Genomic DNA, 26,544 nt, shown 5'->3' with positions numbered 1-26,544 from the left:
TTCAGAGTGAAGGATTACAAGCCAAGAACTTTGCAGTCAGGACCAACTAGCTCAGCTACAGATACCAGCATTATGGACAACCTAAGCTTATGTACAAGGAAAACAATGGTCAGTGTAATACCATTGTACTGACTTGTCAATTCTTTAACCTCTCCTAATATCATACGGTTTAATAATTTGGATGGACAGGAAGAATTATAAACACTGATCTTAACTCAGGGCAAGTGGTGGTCAGATCTCAGCAGTGGTAATGCCACCAGTTCAGATCATAAGCTGAAACAGGGTGTCTACAGCTAATCGATATCCATCTATGAAAATCTGTTGAGATGTCAACCAACAGGCCAATTGTTTATACATTGCAGTATATTTTATGGACTAAGACATTTGGAGGTGAGCTGTTGTCCTCTATAAGATACAGAGCCTTTCAAAATCATATCTATAGCTGTTTTAAATAAGAATTATCTTTGATATTATAGACAAAGCTGCATAGAGTAAGTTTGTAGGTAAAGTTCCAGGAAGTAAGGGTTGGACCTAACTGAATTGCTTAATGAAAAAAAGATTCTACAGACACTATGTGCTAGTGTCTCACACTGAATGGATTTTGGCTTTGAATGTACCAAGTAGTCAAGACATCTACTACCACTAATAGACTTAGCACTATTAAGAACAGTATAGCTTAAATAAAGTAAAGCAGACACTGTTCTGATCTGATAAGCACAAGAAAGGAAGACGTGCAACTATATGGATGCTTACCACATGATAGTTTAGAGTCTGTTTACAACTGGCAGTCCTAGCAGGGAGCTATGACTCCTCCAGTAAGTCCTCATTTAGACAAACAGCTGTGCTATGGTTTATTGCAATTCTAAAATCTCCAGACAACACACACTAATGATCAGGCTTTTTTACAGAATTAGATATCTTCCACAAAAAATATGTACATGCATATGTGCTAGAACACATAAGCATATGCAGCGCTGAAGTTATATACTGATACAGATGCTGTAAGTCAAATTTGGAAACAGGTTCCATAAGAGTACGCTACATAAAACAGCAAAAAAGCTGATAAAAGTATGCACAGAAAAATACAAAAGGGCTTTCATATTCCATCACCTATTATATACATTAGTCTAACTTAAAATACTGCTCAAAGTATAGTATGTTCATAAATATTAAATGCTAAATTTTATATACTAAGTGACAATGTGGTTGTTTCTCCTTTCAGGAAATGGTGAACACAGAAATTCAGGGTGTAAGCACAGTTGTCCTTTGATGCTGTACAAAGCTTTCTGAGAATACTGGCTTGTACATCTGCAGACTGCCACACTAGGATGCTGGAAAGGAGTTTACTAGTGCTTGCATAGAGTCTGCCCTTAAATCCTGGTTAAACCTAGAAAATGCATGTTTAGACTCACAAGATAACACTTTCACTGCCTTTCCTTCTTCTGTCAGCTAGAATAAAGCGAGTTACTTATTTCACAGCCTTTTTGAATCATATATGCTTTTTTCTAGCCATCTACTTCATTTCCTAAAACACTTGGCGTTCTTCATTTAAAAATTCCACAGGTCCTGGAAACAGCATTCTGTGGCTTCACCCTGTCAGGCTCCAGTGACATAAAAAGCATTGCTCTATAAAAACATGCATTATTATTGTGAACAAAATTCTGTTTTGGCATGTATGCTGATCCTAGTTACTTTTAACGGCAAAACCTCCAGAGAAAATGATTTATATGATGAAAAATGAAGGTCAGAGAGAGTTTAAATACACCAGAATAGGAGAGAGACTTAAAATACGGCATTTATAAAAGAGATACTGCAGTTCAGCAGCATGAAGTATTTCTTATTGAATAATTCAAGAGAGTCTAGTTCAGAACCCTAACCTAAGTGCTAATTAGCCACAGCAACATACTTACTTTCAACAAAAATATAAGATGAGATCTAATTAATGACAATTTCCAGTGGCAAAAGATGAAGTTCTCTAATGTATCTCTGAAAAAAGACACTAGAAGAGAAACAAAATGAAAGGGGAGCTTTAAAAGAAAAAAAGCATTTCAAAGGCTAGGTTCCTGCGGGCATTTCAGTGCCTAGGGCATACTGCTCTAGTTAGCCCTTGGAACTCATCATTGCAAGAGTGAGATGATTATTTCTCTTTAGGAGAAATCTCTTCTATGCCAGTAAACATAGAATAAAAGTTGTATATTTTCTAAACTGAGGTATGCATCCATTTGGACTGAGAAAGCAGCACACCAGAACCCATATGTTATTTTTTAAATTAAAAAGGGACAAACTGAGCCTGTGCAATTCTTTGAAACTGAGTTGAGAAACTCCTCCAGCAGCTGATTACACAGTACTCTGCTATAACATTTTTTTTGCAGTTTAGTACATCACATTATTTCACAGCTGGAAAGTGAGGGGATATGAGAGCTATTTATAGAAGTTAGAAAAATTTGATAACACAGAGCAGAAGGTCACTAAATCATAGATAAATGCAGAAAGGTTTCTTAATGGGAGTTATAGTGTGCTCAGTAAAACTGCTTCCACTGTTATCAGCCATATTATCTAGAATACTCATTTGATTCAAATTACAAATCCAACAGTAATACAACAAATAAACCCTAGCTAATAAACCATAAGATTTCAATTGAATGCTTCCATTAAACATACATATATAAGCTACCTTTAAATTAAATGGCACCTGACTCACACATTTTATTGTTCTAAATATTCCAGTCACACCAGCAGAGTATTTTCACAATAACGCTAAAACTGTTTTATTAACTTGTGTTCTGTGCATGTTTTAAGTGATGAGTAGTACTGATCAAGGATGCAGAAGGACAGATGTTTAATTGGCAGTAAGAACACAAGAGTGAATTCTCAGTTGTCAAGTTTCAGGCAGAAGTTCAAGAGAAATACATGCCCATAGCTAAAGCTGAGTCTCATTAATGAGTTTTAAATGCCTATTTAAGACCTCCTTGATTAGTGAAGCATTGAAGCTTATTTATTCTTGCCTGAGAACCTCAGTTTACTTCTGATTTAGGTACACAGGAATGCAAAGACAGATCTTTATAAGAAGGTAGTCTCTATTAAAAATCTGCAAGTCATGAGGATGATTTACATTTGAGAGAGTCAAGGTATTGTGTGTAGACTCAGCTGAAATTAAGATGTGAGCTCCTCCTTGCAACGTTTCTCAGCAACAACACAACACCATAATCATGCCAAACTAGCCTGCTTGCAGGTGTGCTTTTCCTTTAAAGAGACATTTGCCTTATAATTTCCAGCAATCCATTAAACTTTTTAAAAATTTCATTTCAGGGATGGAACTATAGATATTACTGCAAACTTCTTCCTGTATTTGCTTCTTCACATTCATATTGACACAATCTTTCTACCTTCCTTAGCATCTGTTTAAGTATTTGCATATTTTGTCATACAATGTAATAAAAATAAAGTCTCTACATCCCTATTATTATCCATTTCCAGTATCTCCATTTCCAGTATTTGAGATACAAACCTGGTGAAACCAGAAGCTGTACAGTGTCAGTGAAATTCCGTGAATCCCTATTTAGAAAGCGACCAGCTCCTAAGAACATAATGTTCTGCTGGTTATCTCTTGCCTTCAGTCATCTTCACTTCTATAAAGTGGGGTTCCATCCCTCAAAAAAGGCTGCTATGGCTGTATGCCCTTTTGACATTTACATAGTAACTATACAATGTAAAATGCAATGGGGCCACTGGGACACAGTTTTCTTCCATCTATCTGAAAAAAACTAACATAAAACTCTCTGGAAAAGTTGAAGTTTTAGAATGCAGTATTTATTTTGAAAAGAGCTGAAAAATAAGTAATTTCTCATTAGTTCTTTCTTCTGCTGCTTATTGAGAGTTTTTTTCTTTTTAACTTACCAGGCATTATAATATTGGAAAAACCTAGTTTCCTTGTTATGGATACTCCATGGGTAAACATGGATGTATACTCTCTCCTAATTTGTTCTATGTCTCCATGAAGCAACTGAAGAGAAACTGCCAGACCTGAAAATGAAGAGAAAAACAAGGAAAAATAAGACATTCAAACAGATTATGGTCATCACTACTACTTTAACGTTATATATACTTGCAAGTATATATGCATTCCTGAGAACCCAGAAAATTCAGAGGAAGTTTAATAATACCAAGCCAACCCACCTCAAATTTTTTATGTATTTGGGAAGGGTACCAACATTCAGAAATCCATAAAGACTTGAAAACAACTACCCATGAAAAAGCATTAGCAAATTATTACTGATGTGTAACTGAACTACGATGACACGTCCAATCAAAGTTATCTCAATAGGGATGGACTGACACCTTAACTGGAAAAAGAATTAGAAAAGTGTCAATGTAGAGAAATGTCAGTCAGCAATATTTGCTACCATTTCAATTTTTTCACTTCCTTCAACACAATGCTGCCTTCGTTGGTATGCAAGAAAAGGTGCAAACACAATGGTCCCTATCTATGGGAGAAATGTGAAAGTCTCATTACAAAGCATCACTTAACCTGATACAAAGTTATATAACTTACTAATCCAAAATCTGAAGAAACAAATGCTAATAAGCCAATATAGCATAATCAATATTTTTTACTTGGGCACAGTAATTTCATAATGACTGAAATTACAACTTTTTTTCAATATTCATCAAATTTAATCAATCATGCTCTTTCCTATGACATGCAAAATGCAAGGGTGGCCATATAATCATTTTCCAGTATTTATTCCTCTAGAACCAAGGAAGAATAACTTCATCTGCTATATCTGCAGTACACAAATAAATTGCAAACAGTATACTTCATTACAGCTCAGATTAACACAAATAACAGGCATGCCTTTTTGTCATTTCGAATATAATCACTGAGGCAAGTGTCAGGAAGATACAGCTTGTAAAGATTAATCTTCCCTGACCTTCAACATTACTACAGCATATCACGTGTCAACATACAGATCAAGGAGAAGATAAAAGCAAACTCTTTATATACACTGAACAACTGGAGATAAACAGAAGAGTCATAATCAACTTTAGATTAAGCTTAAGTAAATAACATGTACACACAGACTGAACAACAAGGTCATTGGTCCTTTGGGCTTTGGAAGAAATTTCCCCCACAACCATGTCACTATTTAACTGACTAAATTTACTTGAAGTTTGATGGTTCTTAAATCAGAGCTTGAAAAATCTGTACTAAGTAGTGTCAGTCCAGGCTACTGCACTAAAGAGAGCAGAGATATAATTAGCATAACAACTTTTATCTCTTTCCTTTTACCTATATTTACATTTTATTATTTTGGCAACTCCAGAGAACGTGATACTCTGACCTGACTTCCATTCTCTTATGAAAAACAGCTCACCTACACATCTCCAACTGATTACATAAACAAAATCTTATAAGTAAAAACATTCAGTGAAGTCTATTTTATTTTAAGGACTGTATTTAATGCCATGGACATTAATTATTTTGGTAATAGGAATTTGTTCTCTGGTTATCCAGTTAACAACTTTTAGGAAGTAGTGACAATTATTATTGGTGTAGACGAGAAAACAAACCACACTGTGGCCAGTTGATAGTACAGGAGGTTGGTAAGAAGTCATACAGGCAAAATTCAGACTCTGTTAGAGCAGGTGAAAAGTTTTTCATTGCTGGATGGGAAGAGCTAGGCTGGGTACAGCTCACTTACAAATATGGATATTTAGCCCACCTCCAATCTTGTTTCTTTTATATTTTAAGAAATTGTTATACATACATATGTATGTTCCTACCCCCATATGCCCCTATTGCACTGTTTCCTTGGAAACCAAAAAAAACATTTGCCATTGCTCCAGATCACATCAACCACAACAGCGTTAATCAGATATTGTACACCGCCTGGTGTTAAGTAAAGTTATTGTGTCTTCTAAACAAAGTTAAAGACCTCAAATCCAATTAGTACTACAGTTTTCTGTGTGTATCAACTTCACAGACTTCCTTGAAGAATTTTATTTAGCCAAAAAATGAGATAAATGTCAAAAAACATCATCAATGGCAAAATAATTTTAAATTGAGAAATAAGCTGCCTGTCAAGGATTTGAAGTACTTGCTCATGCAAGGCGAGAAAGGTATTAGAGCTCTGTATTTCACAGCATTCATTGTTAGAAAATGAAGACTCATCTTTTTATATCCAAAAGCATCGAGAAAAACTCTCAGTGAACACACTTAAAACATGGTTTAGTCATTTTACCTATATTTTAAATACATCTTTGGAATATAAATGGTATGCAACCCCCAACTCTTCATTATTCTGAAGAACACTGGACTAAAGATAGCAAAGTTACTTAAAAATGTTATACAGTGTAAACAGTCCAGTACAATAGGAAAGAGTGAAACTAAACCAGAATGGAAACAGAGCAAAGATGCACAGGGAAGGAAGTCTGAAGAACCTCCGAAAAGCAAGGTTTCAGGTTGACAACCTTGCCACTGAGGATCCAGCTGCCAAATGAAGGGAAGCAGATGATCTGATAAATCTGGTAAAAACGCTAAAGTTAGGAGCATAGGGACTTCATATAATCATTTAAAAGAAGGCGATCCCTAGTTAAGCATTCTGATTGCTCTCTGAAAGCTCCACTAATTTTGCAAGGAATCTAGGCCTCCCTGCATTAAGGACCTAAAATCAGAAGATGCATACTGTTACTGAGGTGTGACACCCAAATTACAGAATAGGTTGCTTGAATTGCCACTGATCTGTTACATTCAGGATCTTGTGATGGGCAAAAGGAACACACCGCATATGAAAAGCCAGGAACTTATTTTTAGTCCTAATGAAAGTTATAATCTATTAGTTAGTCTAATCAAAGAGTTATTATTCATCCATTTACAATGATACTAACACACTCCAAAGAAAATACTGTTAAAATGACATATACACACACAAAATCATTCCAGTATCTACCCCTTGCTCACCCTTCCACTGCCCCTCTGGAGTCTTAAGGTCAATGGTTTCAACCTGGGAAGGTGGTGTATGGTGACCAAGTTATCAGCATCCCTAGTCTTTGCCATGAGGGGCAGGATGTTGCCTGTTTCTCCTCCTCTCTCTCTAGGCTCCTCTTGGGGTAATTTTTATGTTTGTTAATGTACTTTACACCTTGTTATTTCTTCACTAGTCTGCAAGTCCACATTACATCTTCGTTCATCATATATGATGTTTTATATATGCCACATATCTGTTCTTTGTTCTCTTTGTTTCCCCTAAAACTGGTTTTATTCTGCTCTCAAGGTCACACTATTTGATGACCAGTAACTGGCCACTGGTGAGCTGTTCATAGGTCTGGGGCCTCTAGTATCATCCCATGCCAGTACTTTCAAGGCCTCAGTTATGGTCACATGTCTTTACTCTTTTATGTTCCATTTTAGTCTATGGTTATAGATAGCTAACTCTACACAGAGTAAACTACATGTTATAACTATCTATTAGATACAAAACCTATATACCAAAGTGGGTTACACCACACAATTGTACAAAGCGAAGCAAGAGCTAAAATAAAGTAGATGTAATTTATTATTTTGTCATTAGATAAATGCTTTTACAAGTCAGAACAAAACTCCAGGCAGGCTAAGACACATCCAGCCAGCCAAAGCTAGATAGGTAACGAGGACTGTGTTGTCAGCTAAACACAAAGCCTGTGGCCAGTTACAAGCCACAGCAATCCCATATTTATGGGTCTACAAAAATACAGTACACTTGCCAAAGAAACTAGACACCCATCATGACTGAGGAACCATGCATCTGAAATAAAAGTCATGGGGTACTTTAAAAAGATGGAATAATTCACATTTTACAAGGGACTAAATTTTGTTTCCTTATTATAAATGAAGTTACCTGACTATCTATTAGAGTTAACTAACATCGTTTAAAACCTACTGACACATCACAGAGCAATTCAGATTTTCAGAAGGTTGCACATTCAATTGAAGTGAAGAGGGACTCCCTCAGACACACTGCAAAACAAAGCGGAATGAAGAGGAACTGACTAGTTGAAAGATACCACCGTCCTCACCAAATGTAACCACAATTTTGCACACTATAATAGCCAGAAAGCCACTGAACTCAGTTTACAAGTGATTAAAGCTATCTCTATGGAGAAGAAAGGAAGGGGTGGAGAGGAAATGTTACTGCTCCTAGAAAGGAAGGTTTAATCACCAGACAGGAATGAGACAGGGTCAAGGTGGAGCAGGCTTCCAAAGAATTTGGTCAGCAGCCAATCTGGGAGAGATGAAGAAGGCACTCAAGGAAAAAGAATGCAACCAAAAGAATGCAGAGATATTCTTTTTGTATACAGAGGTAGAAAGTTAATGAATTAACATTTCTCCTATGGAAACATGAATACCTTTTCTATCATGTAACAAAGGTAATATCCTTTAGTTTTAATTTATTCCACACTGATGATGTACGTCAGCATCAGTTCTTTCTCATCTCATTTCATGCACTAGACAATAAAATTATCAGCTTTAGAAAAAATAAGAGCATTCCTGCTGGAACAGCTGTGCATGGGCAAAGCAAAATAGAAAACTGCAACACGCCACTATACGCTGCATCTGACTGTGGTTGATATGGTCATTACACCATCTATGAGACCTAGAATCTATCCAAAACTTCATAACTGTAAATTTTCCATTTCTAGAACACTAGGAGCTAAAACATAGCAATGAAAATGATTATCCAGTCTCTGAAGGACTGGCACATTTTCTTTAATTAGGTACATAGTGTAGCTTTGTTCCCTCAGAAAAAATTTCAATTACCTCCCTAGTGGTAATTAAAACCTCTTGTGTTAGCTATTATTCTTTATTTACTCCAGTTTTGAAAATATTGCTACAAAACTCTGTGTGGTACTGCAAACAGACCTGCTTTTATTTCTTTTGCAAGCACATGAAATTTCTCACAATCAACTTGTACCATAGTTCACCACGGATTATTTTTATCATTCAGATGAAAGGGAATACAGAAAATTGACAAGTTGCTGAATAAGCATTCCAGATTTTTGTTAGATCTGTCATTTTACGTCAAAACAGCTTTTATACTGCATTATTGATTTCTGCATTTGGTTATGACAAAAGGCAACTGTTCATTATGCTTACAGACCACTTACTTGCATTTGAGCTTCTGGAGGGAAGGGAAAGCATTTACATTCAGCTTCTATCTACTGGTGGCAGATAATCCTAGATCATATTAAGAAGAAAATGCCTAGCAGCTGCTCAGGAACCTGACAGAAAAAAAACCTCGGACAGAATGCTATTCAGCACTGCTTGTATTTTAAGAAAGGTAATAAAATAAGGCATCTGTCCAAATAAAGCTGCCTAGGGGTGTTAAAAGTATTCTGAAAGCATACAGGTGTTCCCATTTCTGGTAGTGTTTAAAGTGTACGAATTACCACTGCAAAGATAAAACCAGTAGATTTCCACATTGTTATCAGCAAACAAATGATTAATTGATTTAATGTGATCTGGGAAAAATAATTGTATAAATCTGGTGCAATTTGGCCACAGCAAAATCTATGTAGTAAATCCCACAAATTACAGTCCGGGAACAGAGCGAAAAAAAGGAGAGGTAGATTCAATCCTCGCTGGCCTTGTTAAAGACTTGATTGTGATCACTTTGAATTATCAAAGGAAACTTTGAACTCTTTCTCTTTTCCTCAGCTTTAAATTCTGGTTTTTAGCTCAGTAAAAAAGAATGCAAGAAAAACAGCCTTTGAAAAATTCTGACAGCTTTCTTGGAGCTCACTAATTCAATGAGCTCTTATACCTAAGGCTTTTGTCAAAAATTGGTTTGTTTTTTTTTCTTCTTCACATGGAACATAAACACTTAAATGCAAATGGCATTATATTACCACAAGAAAATTGGCTTGGAATTTCTTTACAGGGGAGATGGTAGAGCCTCAAGTATTTCTTGCCAGAATCACTACAGGATGAAGGTTAAAGGACCAGAAGGCTAAGTGACTATTATAAGCATCTAGTCTAACCTACTTGTACAGACAACAAAGATCTCAGTAACAATTTTTTCCAATTCTTACCTTAGTATGCCCATTGATGCCTTTTCTATTAACAATACACATAGCATGTCAATACCCATTTCCACACTACATTGTTATATTGCAGAGGCAAATAATCTTGCTCAAAAATTTTTAAAATTAAATTTTTACATACTGTTTTGTTAACTAGAATATTAGGCAGTACACAAAATACACAGTTTTACAATAATAAGTGTTTTATATTGCTTCTAGTGCAAATAATGACAAAAGGTTCCAGGGAAACGCCGTTATTTTCTCCTTCATGAAGTGCAGCTCTGTCATGCAAACAGCTTTCACACCATTGTATTAGAAATTTAGCTACTTGCATTCCAATTATGTGTCTTACTCAAATAAAGAAACAGTCAACATTCAAGTGGGACCTAAAGAAAGTGTTAAAAAACAAATCGCCACTACCATAAAAGCCCAGGTAATGTTTGTAATGAATTTGTAAATATAACCCTTGAAGAAGCTAAAATTAAAATGATGCATATATGTTCTTTAATATATCTTTTGAACTAGACTTAAGACTTTTTATTCTTTCAGTAGATAAAGGAAGTCAATCACACTATTTAATAGTAACAAGCTGTCCTAGCTTCAGCTGAGATTGAGTTAATTTTCTTTATAGTGGCTGGTGTGGGGCTATGTTTTGGATTTGTGCTGAAAACAGTGTTGATAATACAGAGATGTTTTAGTTGTTGCTGCATTAAGTCAAAGACTTTTTAGCTTCCCATGCTCTGCTGGGTGCACGGGGAGTTGGGAGGGGACACAGCCAGGACAGTTGATCCAAGCTGGCCAAAGGACTATTCCAGACCCTGTGACATCATGCTCAGCATATAAAGCTGGGGAAGAAGGAGGAAGGGGGGGATGTTTAGAGTGACGGCATTTGTCTTCCCAAGGAACCATTACACGTGATGGAGCCCTGCTTTCCTGGAGATGGCTGAACACCTGCCTGCCCATGGGAAGCAGTGAATGAATTCCTTGTTCTGCTTTGCTTGTGTGTGCAGCTTTTGCTTTACCTATTAAAATGTCTTTATCTCAACCCACGAGTTTTCTCACTTTTCCGTTTTTCTCCCTCATCCCACCGGGGGGGAGTGAGCAAGTGGCTGTGTGGTGCTTAGTTGCTGGCTGGGGTTAAACCACGACACAAGCAGGATGAATTTTTGGGAAAGGCACATAAAAACCTCACTGCTAAGACATAACCCAACTCCATGATGGGAATACGAGCCAGCTATTCTCATTATATAGCCTTAGCTAGGAATTTCAGGGTTTAAATTGGGTGCCATTTCAATCACATGCATAATTGCAGTACTGAGATGAACAGCAGGTCATTAGCTTCTACTGGATAGAAGATGTCCCTGACAGTATCACCATGGCACATTTTTCATTCTTCTCTAAAAACAAGTCTTTTAGCAACAATCAAGAGCATAGTATGAGTTTAACTTTATTAGAGCCCTCATCCCTAGCACAGTCTACAAGTCATGCTATATGAAGGACACTTACAGGTAACTACACCAAAAATCTACCTTGAACTTGATTTTTGAAGTCCTTATGGTAAAGCCAGAACTTTCACAGACAATGACACAAGCTTGAACTGCTGTAAAAACATACAAAATTACATCTGACTGGTCTATAAGCCTGCCACCTTTAAGTATTAATATGTTTTCCCAAAACTACCATAATTAATATTACATGCTAGATTAGGCTACAAATTTTAAAGATTTGGTTACTCCTGAATTTGGGAAAAAGGGTTTAACATTATATTGCTGAACAATATCATCCACCCTGTAAAAAGTACTTGAAAAAGTAAAGTTCTACAAATCCTTGTCTGAAAAGCTGCTCTAAAACTGGCTTTTTTTTTTTATACATGAAAGTTGTCATTTGGGGCCAAATGATCTTGAACAACAATTTGTGTGCTAAATTCTCTATGTATTTAATCTTTCAGCTTTAGCATTTGTTGAGAACAAAAAGGAATGCCTTAATTCATTGTGTACTTAGTGAAGCATATATGAGCACTATTCTTATTTTAAATGTATTTCAAATAGCAGCCTTCAGTGACAATTAATTCTTAACCACATCAAAATGGAATACACATAATCTCCTTGTCACAAAACGTAACAAAGATTAAAACTGACAGATTAATAAATTGTCACAGAACTAGAGTAATTAAATAAGTGCACTTGCTGTTTAAATGTTAGTGATGTGTAGATAGAAAATACATTTCAGAGCACCACTGACACGTCTGTGAACCCTGCTGAGAACAGACTAACACCAGATATCTTCTGTTCCTAGTTGAGCACAGATGCAGGGGGTAGTTTGATGTGATTATTCATGTGCCCAGGAGTTACCTAAAAAGTTATCTATTTTGTTCTGTTCTATCTTCTCTGTTGAGTATGTTACCACTCCTGCCCTCATTCTTCCTCATTTTCCACCAGCCACTGCTCCACTCATCTCTCCACTGTGAGCCTACCCCACCTTTTTGTGGCCAACAGCTATAGCATGCTCCCAGCAGGGAATGCACATTTTGTTTCCCATCTGACTTTTCTCATGCTGATTCACAGGAAGAAGCTCTCCTTGCCACAACTCTGAGTGGGGTAACACTGTAAACTGCTGGGGTAGTGTCATGCAAACATAGCCACACTACTTCTTGTATCTAGAAAATACTGTAAGTTACCATAACTCTGTTCCTAGAAATACTGCGCTCTGTAAACTTACACTGAGCTACCAATTCCCTGCTGTATTTGATCTCTTGTAGCTTTTCATCATACAAAGTGTGGAAAAATTATGCTCCTTAGTTATACCACTTCATGGGGACTCTGCGGTTTCTCCACTGCAAGGTAAATAATTACACTAAGAGGCTTTCCCCTCTGAATCAAGGAATTTGTAAGCCAAAGCTTACTTTTGTGAAATAGGAGATGAAACAGCCAAAGTATATGGTTTTCCACCTGTTTTTTTAAATTTCTCAGTGTTTGATAGTAACCATAGAGAAAAGGTATTATTAGAGTGCCAAGAGGCTGTTGAATGCGGGTAAATAGGCATGGGAAGACATATACTGCCCCAAAGCACATACCACTGTTTCTATCCAACTGCCTCCATTGCCACACTTGTCTCAGAATTAGCATCGTCAGATGAGTTCATGCATTGGGCTGGTCTGCCTCGTGCCTTCTCTGACCGAGTCTTACACGACCACTGAGCTAGGCTGAGATTTAGTACCAACTGACATGTATGCTGAAAAAAAACACATATAAGGTAACAGCAGTTCCTTAAAACCAAGGATGTTTGCTTTATGAAACTTACTTTGGTCTGGCTGAATTAAAATGATAGCAGTGTCACGAAATTTGCCTTTGAACGAGCAACCTCACTGAACTTCAAAAAAGTTAGATGCCACTTTGAAGCTGGTTTCTCTTTGAACTGGTGTTGGACCACATAATCTCCTGAGGACCCTTCCAACCTAACTTACTGTATGATTTGATGAATAACTTTCCCCCCTTAAGATGACAGTTTGTCCTTCCTCATGATGGGATTCTTGGCAAACATCTGTCAACAATATGGGCTTTTGAGTCCTCCATGCATATCAGTGCATTACGCAGTCGCCCATTTATTGACCAGTCTCCTTTTGTTAGGCAGCATCACTTTGGATGACCCTCTGCCTGCAGATTTTTGCACAGGCACATGGAAACAAGTTTGAATTTATTATAGACAGTAAACTATTCATTTGAAAAACCTACCTGTGCATCTTTCTCTTTTAAAGAAAGAAATTCACAGTTTGTGGCTGACAGACTTAAAACAATCTTTTACAAATCAAGCCACAACCTGGATTTGTCTTAGAAACAGCCTCCCAATTCAGGTCTTGCCTCCACCATATTTAAAAATTCATGTTCCCGCCAACTACCAGATGCAATATGGTAATTTCTCATTTTTTCTTTTTATGACCTAAACTGTATGCAAGAGGATAAGATTTATGTAGATTTTTCAAGAGCTGTATTTTGACCCCCTATGCAACAGCTAAAAAATTAACACTGCCACCATATTAAAAAAAAAATTGGAAGAAATCATGCTCAAGCCAAGAGTGGCAAGAGAAATCCCACCATTTTGAATCTGTTTCCTCTAAAGCTTAAGGCCCTCCCATCAATTAAAGTTAATATATAATTAACAGTGTTTCCAGTGGATTTGCAATGTAGGTTTGACATTGCTACCACAGAATACACCACACTGCGTTCAGTAAAACATGCAGTTAGGTTACATCACTCTTGTCTAGTTCATCAGAGCAGTCCAACATAATGGAAAAGACCTTCCCACTACATTCGCTATTTTCGTGCAATCCACACAAGAGTCCAAAGCTTGGATTTGGATCCAGACTAAAAATAAGCTATCCAGTCTTTATTCTCAAAGGAGGGTGAAGAAAGAGGAAGTTGCAGTGCATTTTTCATCAACTTTTAATATGCTTTTTATCAGATAACTCATTGGGGAGAATATTCACATGTAGCACGAGACCAAGGTTTAAATCTCTTCTCTATAGGATTTGCTAAAAGGACATGAATACAGATCACACTTAGGAAAATCATGCGCTTCTTGGCAGGCTTTAGAGCCACTTTCACTTTCCCCATGGTATAATGAATATTTTCTGATTGTATACAAAGTTGAATTGTTGCTGCAGGGAAGCCTGAGAAGCCAAGTGATTAGCATGCTCATCTGGGACATGTGAGACAGACTGAAAATCCTCTTCCAAATCAGAGTCTGAACCAAGACATTTTCTGTCTTGGAAGAATGTCTCAAACACTGGAGTAAGTAATTCCTATGGTAAACCCAGAGAATATTTATATATTCCCTGAAATAGCATGAGCACGAGAGTCACAGCAATCATCTCCAGCATTTTTTTTCAGCCTAGTGCTCAGGAAGCTAAATCTAGCCCACCCATATCCTGACAGTGCAAGTGTCCTGGGTGCACCCAGCTACCCACCTGTTCTCAACTTCAAGCAGTGGCGGAAATGAAAGCTACCTTAGCTTTAGGTGCCTACAGGAAGATCTTGTGCCTAAGGAGGTACTTTGAGGATGCTGATGGTGTTTAAGTAGGGATTACAGTAAGAATCATCACTGTTTAACTGTGTAACTTGCTCACAGTCATAAGTGGGTAATTTTTGTGGACAAGAACCCCCTATCTTCAAAGCCCAAAGGACTGCTCCAAACACTAGACATAAAAGACTTCTCCAATTACTAGACATTCCTTCCATCATCATGTGCTGTATTAAAAAAATTGCATTTCAACTTTTGAAAGTCTAAAGAACTGGAGGGAAAAAAAAAAAGGTAGTGTCATAGGCAAGAATATAAAGTTGCATGTGATAAATTCATACTAAAAGTCAGAAGAAAAAAAAAGAAATCCATGACTCTGCATAAGTATGTACAATTGGAGTTGCATTCTCTGGATTTGTTTATTTATTTTTGTACAAAACTGTGTTTAATGACAACCAGATTTGGCCTTGCTCTCTTGCTCCTTGTCCTAAAATGCACTTCAAACCATTTTAAAAATCAACAGGTTCACTCATGGCACAGTAATTCTGTGGGCAAATGAAGAAATTATTATATGAATCAGTAACAGTTTACAAGGCATTTTGTGCATTAGTGCCTGCTTTATTAAAAAGAAAAGCAGCCCATATCCAATACTATTCTTTTATTGTAGTCCCAAGAAAGGTCCAGAGTATAGTTTCACAGTCACACCCAAAGAATAAGATCTGCAGCTATGCCCCACACTGCAAACCCTACAAAGAGATTTTGACATTTGACAGAAGCCTAAGCTTTGATATGAAAGTGATGACTTTGGCTAGGCCTCACTATCTAAAATATACTATAAGGGGCTAAAGGATGATTTCATATGGTTTGAGATAAGCCAGTAACAGTTTTCTATATCTGTAGTATATGTTTCACTGATCTCTGGTCCTACAGATACAGGAATAGAAAGGAGTAGAAATGTGTTATTTTCCTTGTAAGACTGGTGTAATTAGGTGTGATGTCTATGCAGAATATTAATTTTTCCACAGATTTTTGCATTTTAAAACAAAGTAACTAGCTTCTAATTCTAAGAAAAAATATTATAGGCAAAATAGTTTTTATAGTCAGCTCCACTCCAGATATTAGTGAAACCTGGTTTGCTTAATTATTAAGAAATCATCTAGATTTAATAGTACTTATTCTACAAATACTACGAAGTCAATGTGAGAAATAACAATGCTACTAAATGCAGCAAAGGCTGCACGATTTAGCCTTTGTATTAATGATTTGACCTCCTACACTAGGTGCCTTCCAGTAAGCTGATACATGACACCAGCCACAAAGACTAGTGGTGAATGGGAATTTGATCCACTACCTGCTACTCTAGTCTTTGTTATGCTGGAAATTCATGTAGAAAACACATTCCAGTTCCCATTCCAGCAAATGATGCTAAATTATCCATGATACTGAGTCCTTCCATTCCTGCATCCACTGAGAAGAGGAAAGGGGATGAACATCCTCCTTTCTGGGCTGTATTAAGAAGTGACGGTCATTTGCCTTTATTTGATCTTTTTAGACATAAGCTGAGAATAAGAAGCAAGAGGATCTGTACTTAAGAATTGTCATGAGTTGAAGTAGAAAAAGTACTTTTTTAGGGAGTGGGGGTTTGAATGCTAAATACAAATGCTATAATCTGGCAATATGTGTTTTACATGCAAGACACTGAAAGTACGTTTTGAGTTCCTTTTCAGTTTTCCCCAGAAAACTGGAAGATTTTTTTTCTGAAGAATATTATGAATTATCTGATAAACTATTTCAGCAGTGGGACATAACAATTTGTGGAAACAAAAGACTTTGTGTGAAAATCTCCTGAGCTGAAAGAAACCGTACGGGACAGAACCTGAAGAGGGAACAAGTCCTAGAGGATAGACAATAGTCTGAAGCATCTTTGCTGTTGTTTGTTTACTGTGTTTCCTTTCTTAAGTCTTTTTAACATGATTTGAAAAGGGCAAGTGCGATATAAACCAAAAATTCAAGTTTTCCTATATTTGGCTCATACCTACAACAGTTCCTAAGAGAGAGAAGACCCATGTCTCCTGTAATGCAAGATTTTCTCCTTTTTTGGCAACTATAAGGTGGCAGTCAAGGCTAATCAGGCTTCAGAACCAGCCATTCAATACTATTAGAGAAAAAGACAGCAAAGGAAAAATACAAACTAGCGTAACAACAATATTTTCCATGAGGTGTCAGCAGAAGCACCTGAACGTATTGCTAAAGCCTTGCAAGTGCTTTTTCAGGCTGCTAAGCAGTCGCAGAGGAACAAATTTCACATGTGCGATGTAAATAACCTTTCATAGTTTATCTTTTAGTTGCTCAGTACTCAAAGTGGCATTACTGCTTGCTTCCTCTTTCCCTCTCAACCTTCACATGCACTACTGGAATTCTGTGCTGCTCTTCTCTCTGCCTCTATCCCCCTGACAACACTTTTTAAAGTGTAACTGATCTTCAATTTGTTAGCTTTAGTTTCCAGCCCCCTGTAACCTGGAAAAAAATGCATGTCCCACATGTCTTTCAGGTTGAATATTCACATAATCAAGAGTATTCAAATTTATGCAATGTCTCCTGGGACAACTGGGTATTTAACTGTGAACTCTTATTTCATGAGAACGGAATAGGAGAAGTGATGTATCACAGAGTGAGCAGGTACTGCATGGACAGTCAGAATGACCAAAAGTAGATTGTTCTTCATGAATACGGTTAACATATTCAAGAAGCCCAACATTATACTTACTCAGTAATGTGCTCTTGCGTTTTCACTACATGATTTTTATATTTATTGTCCAATAAGATGCATGATATTCTAACACATGTATATGAATATGTATATTCTTAAATATATGTATATATGTGACTAGACTCTATATAAGAAAATGATAGTATTAGAAATGGTTAAATATATAACTTCAGTCTTGATAAATAACATAAGCTTTTATGTGCTTCTTGGTTATCCATTAAAGATTGTTAAATGTACATTTTCAAGAAATCATTATGCTTGAAATCAAGTTAAAGGAGCATGAAGTCTATTACATGAAAGGGATTACAATTACAGTACAACCTGGAAAACGAGATAATATGAGATTTTTCTATAGTCATATTTCAACTAATTAACATTGCACAGGGACAAAAAAGTATTTGAATACAAGGACGATAGACTCATAAGCTTCCATTTCATGTTTCATTTCAAGTTTGACTGCATCCCTGGATGACAGCATTCAGAAAAAGTTAACAAGTTGGTGTTAAAAAAAAAAAAAGGCAAAACAACAAAAAAATGCAAATCCAGCATCTCCTGTGGGTCAAACCACCATCTCACAATACCAAAGGTCAGTTGTCTCCCATTTTTTAAGTCTCAGACTCAAATTTATTTTGATGACTGTTACAGTGACATATAGCTGACTATGGAGGACTATTGGTAAGTGCTTAAATATCAACTCTGCATCTTGCTCAGCTGGCCAGTAGGAATGCAGAGTGCACTGGTAGCTCCCATTTCGTTTTCTTCTGAAGTTTAATTAATATACAATGTCAACGGCAAATTTTATATTCCTGATGAAAACGTGAAGCAGAAATGCCAAGCAACACAGATCAATAATTTGATCAGCCCCACATGTGAACAGAACTCCACAGCAAACTGTAGCTCCTCAGCACAGAATAAAATTACATAGCTCCTTGAAGAGGACTTTTTTGTTCTAAATGTGCACATGAATGGCAATAGCATACATTTTCACCTAATATGAGTATTCTTCTCTATGTGAAAAAATATTTCTTTCACAGATATTAGTCCTTCTAAAATAGAGCCACTTCATTTGCAAACTAAGAAAACCGTAAGAATGCAAACAGAAATATGGCAACTTACTCACCTGCATTGGAGCCTGTCAAGTTGTAACGTGCATTCAGCTTTTTAATGATATTTTCATGGATCTGATACCAGTCACTCTCTGTGTTGCACCTAGAAAAATGGTAACTTTCTTAACCTTGAAACAGGAACACAAGTTTTTCAGACTGGCTTCACCACATATCTCTAAACAAATCCTCTTTTTTTCACGAAACTAATAACACAATAGGAGCTAATAAAGCCCCATTAAACTGCCTGTCTCAATGGAAAAGGTGAGAGTGCTCTTACCATTTGAAAAAGTCACCATGGAAATATCTGCTTCATGTGGCAAAGGGTAGGAGAAAGATAGGAGCAGTTATGCTCAGGAACTCAGCCATGACCAAGTTCATCATCTGTATAGATCTATCCTTCAGCGCTAAACCACACAGAAATCTATCTTGTGACACTGAAGAGGAGACACAGGACTCAAGAGTTGGTCTTAGCAAACAGAAAAATCTTTGCTGTATACTTCAAAGTTATTTAAAACAGGATGCAATCTTCAGGACGTAGTCAGTGAAAGAGCAAATTACATTTCAGTATACATTTAGAAAATAGCTGCTTTTCCATAAGGAAAAACTGACCATGTTCTAATGATCACTTTTCATGGTTTAGACTGAAGTTAGTCTTAGCATCAAATCTGGTTTTGAGCGATGTTTTTTCTTCCGTTGCTTTTGTTATTTTAAAACAAACAGGAAAGATTTTTAAAAAATATATAATATAATAGGCAGACAAATCTAACAATTTGTTAACCAACAGCGAACTCTTATTTGACTTTAACGTCCTGGGATTCTAAATAAGAGCGAGCTCACACATCCACTGTCACACTAAATTGCTTTTCTGCAGCACTGATTCCAACAGCCCTAATTTAGCACAGAGGGGTACAGAGGAGAGGAGAAAGGCTCCCTGAAAGAATTCCATGCCTTCAAGACCTGAGTGCTAACCCTGGGATGGGCAGAACTTCCTCATGTGCATGACAATACGTGTCCCAGGTTCATGTACTTAGAACAGACCACTCCACAAAACGGCTCTTACTATAATGTCCAAGATCAGCAGGAAATTACATGCACTGTGTTGCTACAACTAGAAAATTGAACTTTCTTCCAATTACTATCAGGCAAAATCCACTATTTAATCAACGATTCATTTTAAAATCTATTTTTAGTTTTCATTCTCCAGCACTAACTGCCTTTTACGCTTTTGTTATTCTCATTATATAATTGCTTCATTTCACAAAAAGATATTCTGCCTGCTTTTTTCTGTAGTTATAAAGTACTTCCACTAGCTGCCTAGGCAGCACAAGACGTTTAAACAAGTCCTAAAAGCACTTCATGTTGCCATAAAAAGAGAGCTCCAGAAGCTCTTACAAGGATGTGAAAAATGCTGAAACATACACAAAGTTCTAAAAGGATATAACCTTTATCTTTAATATTATGCCACTTTATAAACACATGTGTAGAACTAGCCAAAATTTCCAAACTGTGACCAAAAAAAAAAAAAAAAGATAAAAAAGAAAAAGAAGAGGAAGAAGAAGAAGAAGAAGAAATTAGCTACCACATTTTTTTGGAACAGAAAGGAGCTACAGCTATTCACTCGCACTGTATTTAACACCAAGGCTTCTGATGCAAACTTACTCTAAGATACTTCTAAAAATTAAGAAAAAAGCATTCCTTACATGTATACTTTTAAGACGAGGTCATCTTTTGAATCTCCTGCCAGCAGATCGGCAATACTGAGGACTGCACAACCAAAGGGCCGTCTATATTGTACATTGCAGGCATTTTTCTTTTCTCCAGCTCCCATTCGTCCTGCCAAACAAAATACATATTTGATGCATAATCCATGGAACTGTCTCTCTCAAAACCACAGAAGGGAGGCAGAGAGCAATCCAGCTCAGTACGGTGACAGGTCTGCATAGACGATGCCAAGTATACTCATTGCAAATCTGGTCCATCTTTATATTATGTTAGGATAACAAATGGTACAGGAAGTCCACTAAATATGTGGTGATCTTCAAAGATCTCAGACCAGAGGTACTGCTCATCCTCTCATGACCTCCACTCAACAAACAACACTTTCTGATACCCAGTGACAGCACACTCACGACACCACCAAATTAAATTTAGCGTTCAGACATGACAGAGTGTTCAACATTTGCTGTCCAATAAGAATTATTCTACTGTGGTTGTTGCTACCCGTGATTTATACGAGAGGGGTTGTGATAGAGCCATTACAATTTAGTAATCAAATGCTGCTTCCAAATAGCCAACTGGCTAGCAAGGGGATAATCAACCAGCTACAGAAAAACCAAGTAGAGATGAAACACGGGGAGGAAAGATGACAAAGGGCAGAAGAACAATTTATGATAAGGAAAGAAAGAAGGCAGCCAAGGAAAACAGATCTGAAACAAAATATTTTTCCTAGCCTTTTCTATTTGATTTAAATACAATTGATCAATCTTCTCGCTGTGTTCCTGGCATTTGAAGCTGCCCTCTTTCCAACCATTTTATTCAATTGTGCACTGGCAGCTATGTATCTTTTCCGCCAAGTCTTAATTTCTGACAAGAAAAAGCCTCTGGTTGCAGTCGCTGCAGGGCAATGCCTCCTCCAAATATTCCTATGAATCACAGCAGCTAGAAGAGTAATTGTTCATTTTCACACCATGCAGCATGTAAATCTTATTTTAACTTTTTAATATTTCAGTGGTTCATTTATAAACTTGACTGAGAATATATCTGAAAACTATACAATAGGAAAAATTCTACTCCTCATTCTTCTTTAAAGCATTTATTCTTACCAAATATACTTGCATTACATCAGTTTACCATACTTCTTCCCAGTCCTTGCCAATAAAAACAAAACACAGTATTTTGATATTCTGATGAAACAGTAAAACAGCATGAAAGTGCAAGGAAAAATTATTCCTCAAAGATGTAAAATAGAGTTTACTTTGTAACAAGTTGTTTCCAAACTCAGCACAAGTTAGAGTGACTATATTTCAAACCAAAATACCTTTCAAAAATAGGAAGAGTTATATTTAGTACTGCACTGATGCAACTACAGAGACAGCTTACAAAGAAAATAATGTATCTAAGAGGTCAGAAGCAGAGACAAAGATTATTGTTTCACAGCAGTACAGCCCAGAGGATAACTTCTTAAAATAAATACCTAACAAAAACATACACTTCTCTTCTGCTTTGTTCTAGAGGACTTGATATCTGCCTATAGCATCACGGATTAAAATTATTATGAGACTTCCTCCACTTCCTTCCCTCTCTCCCTTTTTAAAGGGGTCAGGGAGAAGACAAAATTCATCTGAACAATTTCAGATATACATCAGATATTATATACTAATTAAGTACATTAAATTTCCAGGCAAGTTTTCCTATGAACAGAGGATGCTTGAAATGACTCTTTTTGAAACAAGAATGGAGGCCCCAATGACACCTCCATCATCTTAAGACAGTTCATATTTGACACTTTCATTTTGTTTTGTGATAGTAACAAAATATCCTGCATCTAAACTCAGTTAGCTGTACACCTGAAAAATAACACAAAACAACGCTGAGAAATCCAAAGCAATTCTTCCATCAAAAATTAGGCATTTTCTTTTCCAAAAATTTATTCAAAGGCATAGCTAATCTAACAAATATGAAAGCTGACTCCAAGCAGTCTTCTTTTATATACTGTCGTATGTCTAACAAATGTAAGATTTCTACTCACAGACAATTATACCTACCTATTCGGATAATGTGCACAGTGATATAGATGTCCTTCCTGAGTTCACTGCTGCCCAAATCCTGCGCAAGATCAGAACTTCATTATTTCTGACTCCTGATTAAAATGTGACATTTATGAGATCTTTACACACTGCTTTCACTGTCAGTGAAAGTGTCAAATGAACAGTGAGTTCATTTATACAGCATTAACAAATTATCCCTTTAACACTTTAAATTGGCAGTCATGCACTCAAAACAACTGTCCCAAAATATCATGAGCTAGAATATGCTGTAATGCAGCAAAATCAGTGGGAGAACACAAGAGACTCGCTGTGTGCCTTGAACAGTAGCAATGCATTTGTACAATTCCTAACATTCTGAAAGTACAGAGAGTGCTGCGTAAACAATCTTTTGGCTGTAAAATGCACAAGGAGGAAAACTAACTGGTCCTTGTTGCAGGGAAAAAAAGACTGCTACACATGCCCACATAGAAGTTTAGATGAGTGTCCACATATTGCCAGAAAACATTCACCTTGGGAGCTCAGCAATACACTTTAACCAGCCTTTAGCACTGATATACATAACGATGTAAAAGCTTAGGGCATAGTTGAGAGTCAACCACAGAATAATAATTTAATCCAACTTCTATTTTCAACACCCAGCACAACAAAGATTGAGAACAGGAAGAACTCACCACAAAGAGAGAACAGTGTCTTTCAGGCTTTTCTGGACATTTTGGCAAACCATTTCTGTTCAGTCTTAAAAAAAATCTTTCACTGTAAGAAAACAAATATAACCAATACGTTGAACAACACTACAGCAAAGTAGACCTCATTTTGATCTTATTTCTAGACACAACCTGCCTCAAGATACACAAGAATGAAATCATTTCTTTCTAAAAGTCTCAGCTGTATCAATAAAAAAAAGGGAGAAACTAGTGAAGGGTAGTGATTTACTTAATAATCTAATAAAATTACTAAAAACTCAATACAAAATAGAAGAATGACTGTCATTTGGAAGAATGATATTGTATATCCTAGTACACAGAGAAACACAAGCAATAAAATCCATTTATCCTAGAACTGAAATTAGATGTGTAGTATGTTGGTATTGATTCTTGCTAAACAAATGTCAACATGGCCATGCTTGTATTCAACCAATATTCTTTTTCATAGATAGGAAGATGATCCTAGGGGACATTTTTCTTACTTAACTCCATCAAAAGCTCTCACTAGAGCACAAGGATTTTAGCAGTCTTGTAAGAGTCTTGGAACTTCCAGCAGGGCAAATTTCATTTCCGGAATTCTGTTTTGCAATCTACTGTGGGGTGTTAAATGCTGCAGCTGATATAAGATATAAGCTACTATACCACTAGTAGGGAGATGCAGAGAATTCTTATTTCGGAATAGAAGAGGGCATAAGACCCCACTGAAAGAGAAATTACTTTTTCAAACATTTCTATTGATAGTAGGTCCATTATGGACAATCTCTGAGCAAACTTGGCAATTCATGCATGGGAAGTTTATGAAAAACCAAACTTTCCATGCTTTGAATAATTTTCTCTAAGATACAGCCTCATAGGAAATGTAACAATCATATTTCTGCAGTAAGAGATGTGGAAGATGGGAAAAGCAAAGAAGTCAGAAAGGTTACATATGTTTCTCTTCACCCTCTCACCCTCAGCCCCAGCTGGCCAGACATTTGAGTCTGGATGCCCTATAATGCTCAAATCAGAAACAAAATTTCCAAAGTGCAACTAGGTTTTTCTCAGCTGTGTCCACCTCTTCTGCTTATCCCGGAGGCTAAACATGGTTTACCACTGCTCTATACCATCCACAGCTTTTCAAAATGCATCTGGAAAATCACTAGGAATATGCTGGATAAGATCCAACTCAATAGAGACTAATTAAATCTTTATTGCACCAGCATTTGCCTTGTAGAAAATCTGGATCGATGATTCTGTGAATCAGAGTCATTCACATTGAAAGGGACTTCAAAAGGCCTCCAAGTCCAACTTCCTACTCAAAGCAGGGTCAGCTACAAGGTCAGATTAGCTTGCTCAGAGCTTTAGCCAGTCAAGTCTTGAAAACCTCCGCTTACAGAGACCACACAGCCACTCTGGAAAACCCATTCCAGTGTCTGACTGTCCTCAATTTTTTCCTTATATCCAGATGGATCTTCTCTTGTTTTAATATATTTCCCTTGTCCCTCATTATGCCACCATGCACCATTGATGTTACTGATCTTCTTGTAGGTACAGGCAGGTGACTTAGCTACACTCGAAACGGCTTCTTCTCCAGCCTGAACAAGCCCCACTGCCTCAGCCTGACCTCCCAGGGCAGGAATTCCTGCCCACAACCCATGTGAAGCCTTCTGCTGAACTCACTTCAGTTCACTAATATTGGTCTTGTACTGGAGGACCCAAAACTGGCGTAGTCTAACCAACGTTGAGCAGAAGGGGTTGATCGCTTCCCTCGAGCAACTGGCTATGTCCTTGTTAACACAGCCCAGGATGCTATTACACTCAAGAGCACATTTCTTAAGAGCTATGTCTGAAGAATGCTTTATTTTTTTATGTGCCAGCTATCCAGGCTGAACCTACAAACACTTGGACCTTTTCATTGTGATTATTTGAAAACATTTGTGCAATTCTCAGCTATGCAGCTTTTTTATCAGACAGCATAAAAGGCAGAACTTAAGAATAGTAGAGTTGAACTCAAATACCTCAAAGTGCATGAAAATCCTATTTTCTCAGAAACATCCATGTTTTATGATACAGCCAACTTCAGCAGCTTAGGTCTCCATGGAAACTTTAAAACTGAGTTTTAAAGACTGTTTATGTGAGTATATTTTTACAGAGAAACAAGTTGATATTTTGCTGTTGATTTAAAAATGGTTTTCAAAATAATTCTGCTCTTTCATTTAGATTTAGTTCATTTGAAATATTGGAAAATACAGTAAAAAAAGTGCAGAGCTTTGTTTATAGGTCTCACACAAAGTTATTATACATTGAGCAAGAATTATTATTTATAGTACCAAAGCAGCTAAAGCTTTAGGACCCCATTATGTTAGGCACCATGCAAAGCTGCATAAAAGGAAAAAAGTCTCTGTTCCAGCAGTAACAATACAGCTTCTGTGCACTGAAGCCTGCCGTGCATTGGTACACATCAATACAAATTTGGCCAATACAAGGTGATTCTTAATTTCACCACCGTTATCTTCAGTCTGTACAGCTATTTAAAAGTAACACATACATACACACCACATTTCACTGCATTTTTTGTCTTTAAAGCAATCACTAGACGTGTTAGTTCAAAGAAAAACACCATTTGACAAGAAACTGTCTTGCTATGGATAAGCTATTTTCATAGTTTACCTATGAACTGGCAAATACTGAATTTAACTAAGAGTTGAATTCTACATTTATTGAAGCTTACATTCTGTAGAAACAAAGGCACATATTTTGAAAAGTTTCTACTCATTATCCACTACAATATGAAATTTTCAAGCTCTGCGTATACTCACAGACCATGAGATTATGATTCACAACACAATTAAAAGCCAAGGACTTTTGTCACACCACAAAGAAATGCACTGATTGCAACAGACATGTAATGGTTATGCAGATCTAACTTCCTCATATGAATTTGAAATTTTGTTTGACTGAAGCATAGGACCCAGTGGCGATGAAAAATGCAAACTGAAAACAACATATAAAAAAAAAATCTTAATCCTTGTTCAGTGCTTTGATACATTTTTTTGCTTGAAACATATCACAGCACCAGTTACAGCTCAGATTAAAATGGTTATCTTTGAACATTACCAGGGAGCAAATGAAAGCAGTTAGATTTG

At 36.7% G+C, this 26,544-nt stretch overlaps 1 protein-coding gene across 5 annotated transcripts in view; it reads right to left on the bottom strand.

Annotated features, from left to right (window-relative positions):
* The window catches only part of DOCK4 (dedicator of cytokinesis 4), a 258,226-nt gene that overhangs the window by 111,680 nt on the left and 120,002 nt on the right, over window positions 1-26,544 (bottom strand). For all 5 annotated transcript variants that reach the window (XM_072861831.1, XM_072861800.1, XM_072861812.1 and 2 more), the window contains 5 exons: window positions 23,387-23,468; window positions 22,713-22,773; window positions 20,649-20,781; window positions 18,963-19,051; window positions 3,898-4,023 (listed from right to left, as the gene is read on the bottom strand). In XM_072861831.1, the coding sequence (XP_072717932.1) occupies window positions 3,898-4,023; window positions 18,963-19,051; window positions 20,649-20,781; window positions 22,713-22,773; window positions 23,387-23,468 (491 nt within the window). The remainder of the gene's footprint in view (window positions 1-3,897; window positions 4,024-18,962; window positions 19,052-20,648; window positions 20,782-22,712; window positions 22,774-23,386; window positions 23,469-26,544) is intronic.

The sequence above is a fragment of the Ciconia boyciana genome, chromosome 1 (assembly GCF_034638445.1).
Source record: "Ciconia boyciana chromosome 1, ASM3463844v1, whole genome shotgun sequence".
In the NCBI taxonomy this organism is placed as follows: Eukaryota; Metazoa; Chordata; class Aves; order Ciconiiformes; family Ciconiidae; genus Ciconia; species Ciconia boyciana.
This window is presented reverse-complemented; position numbering and strand designations above follow the sequence as displayed.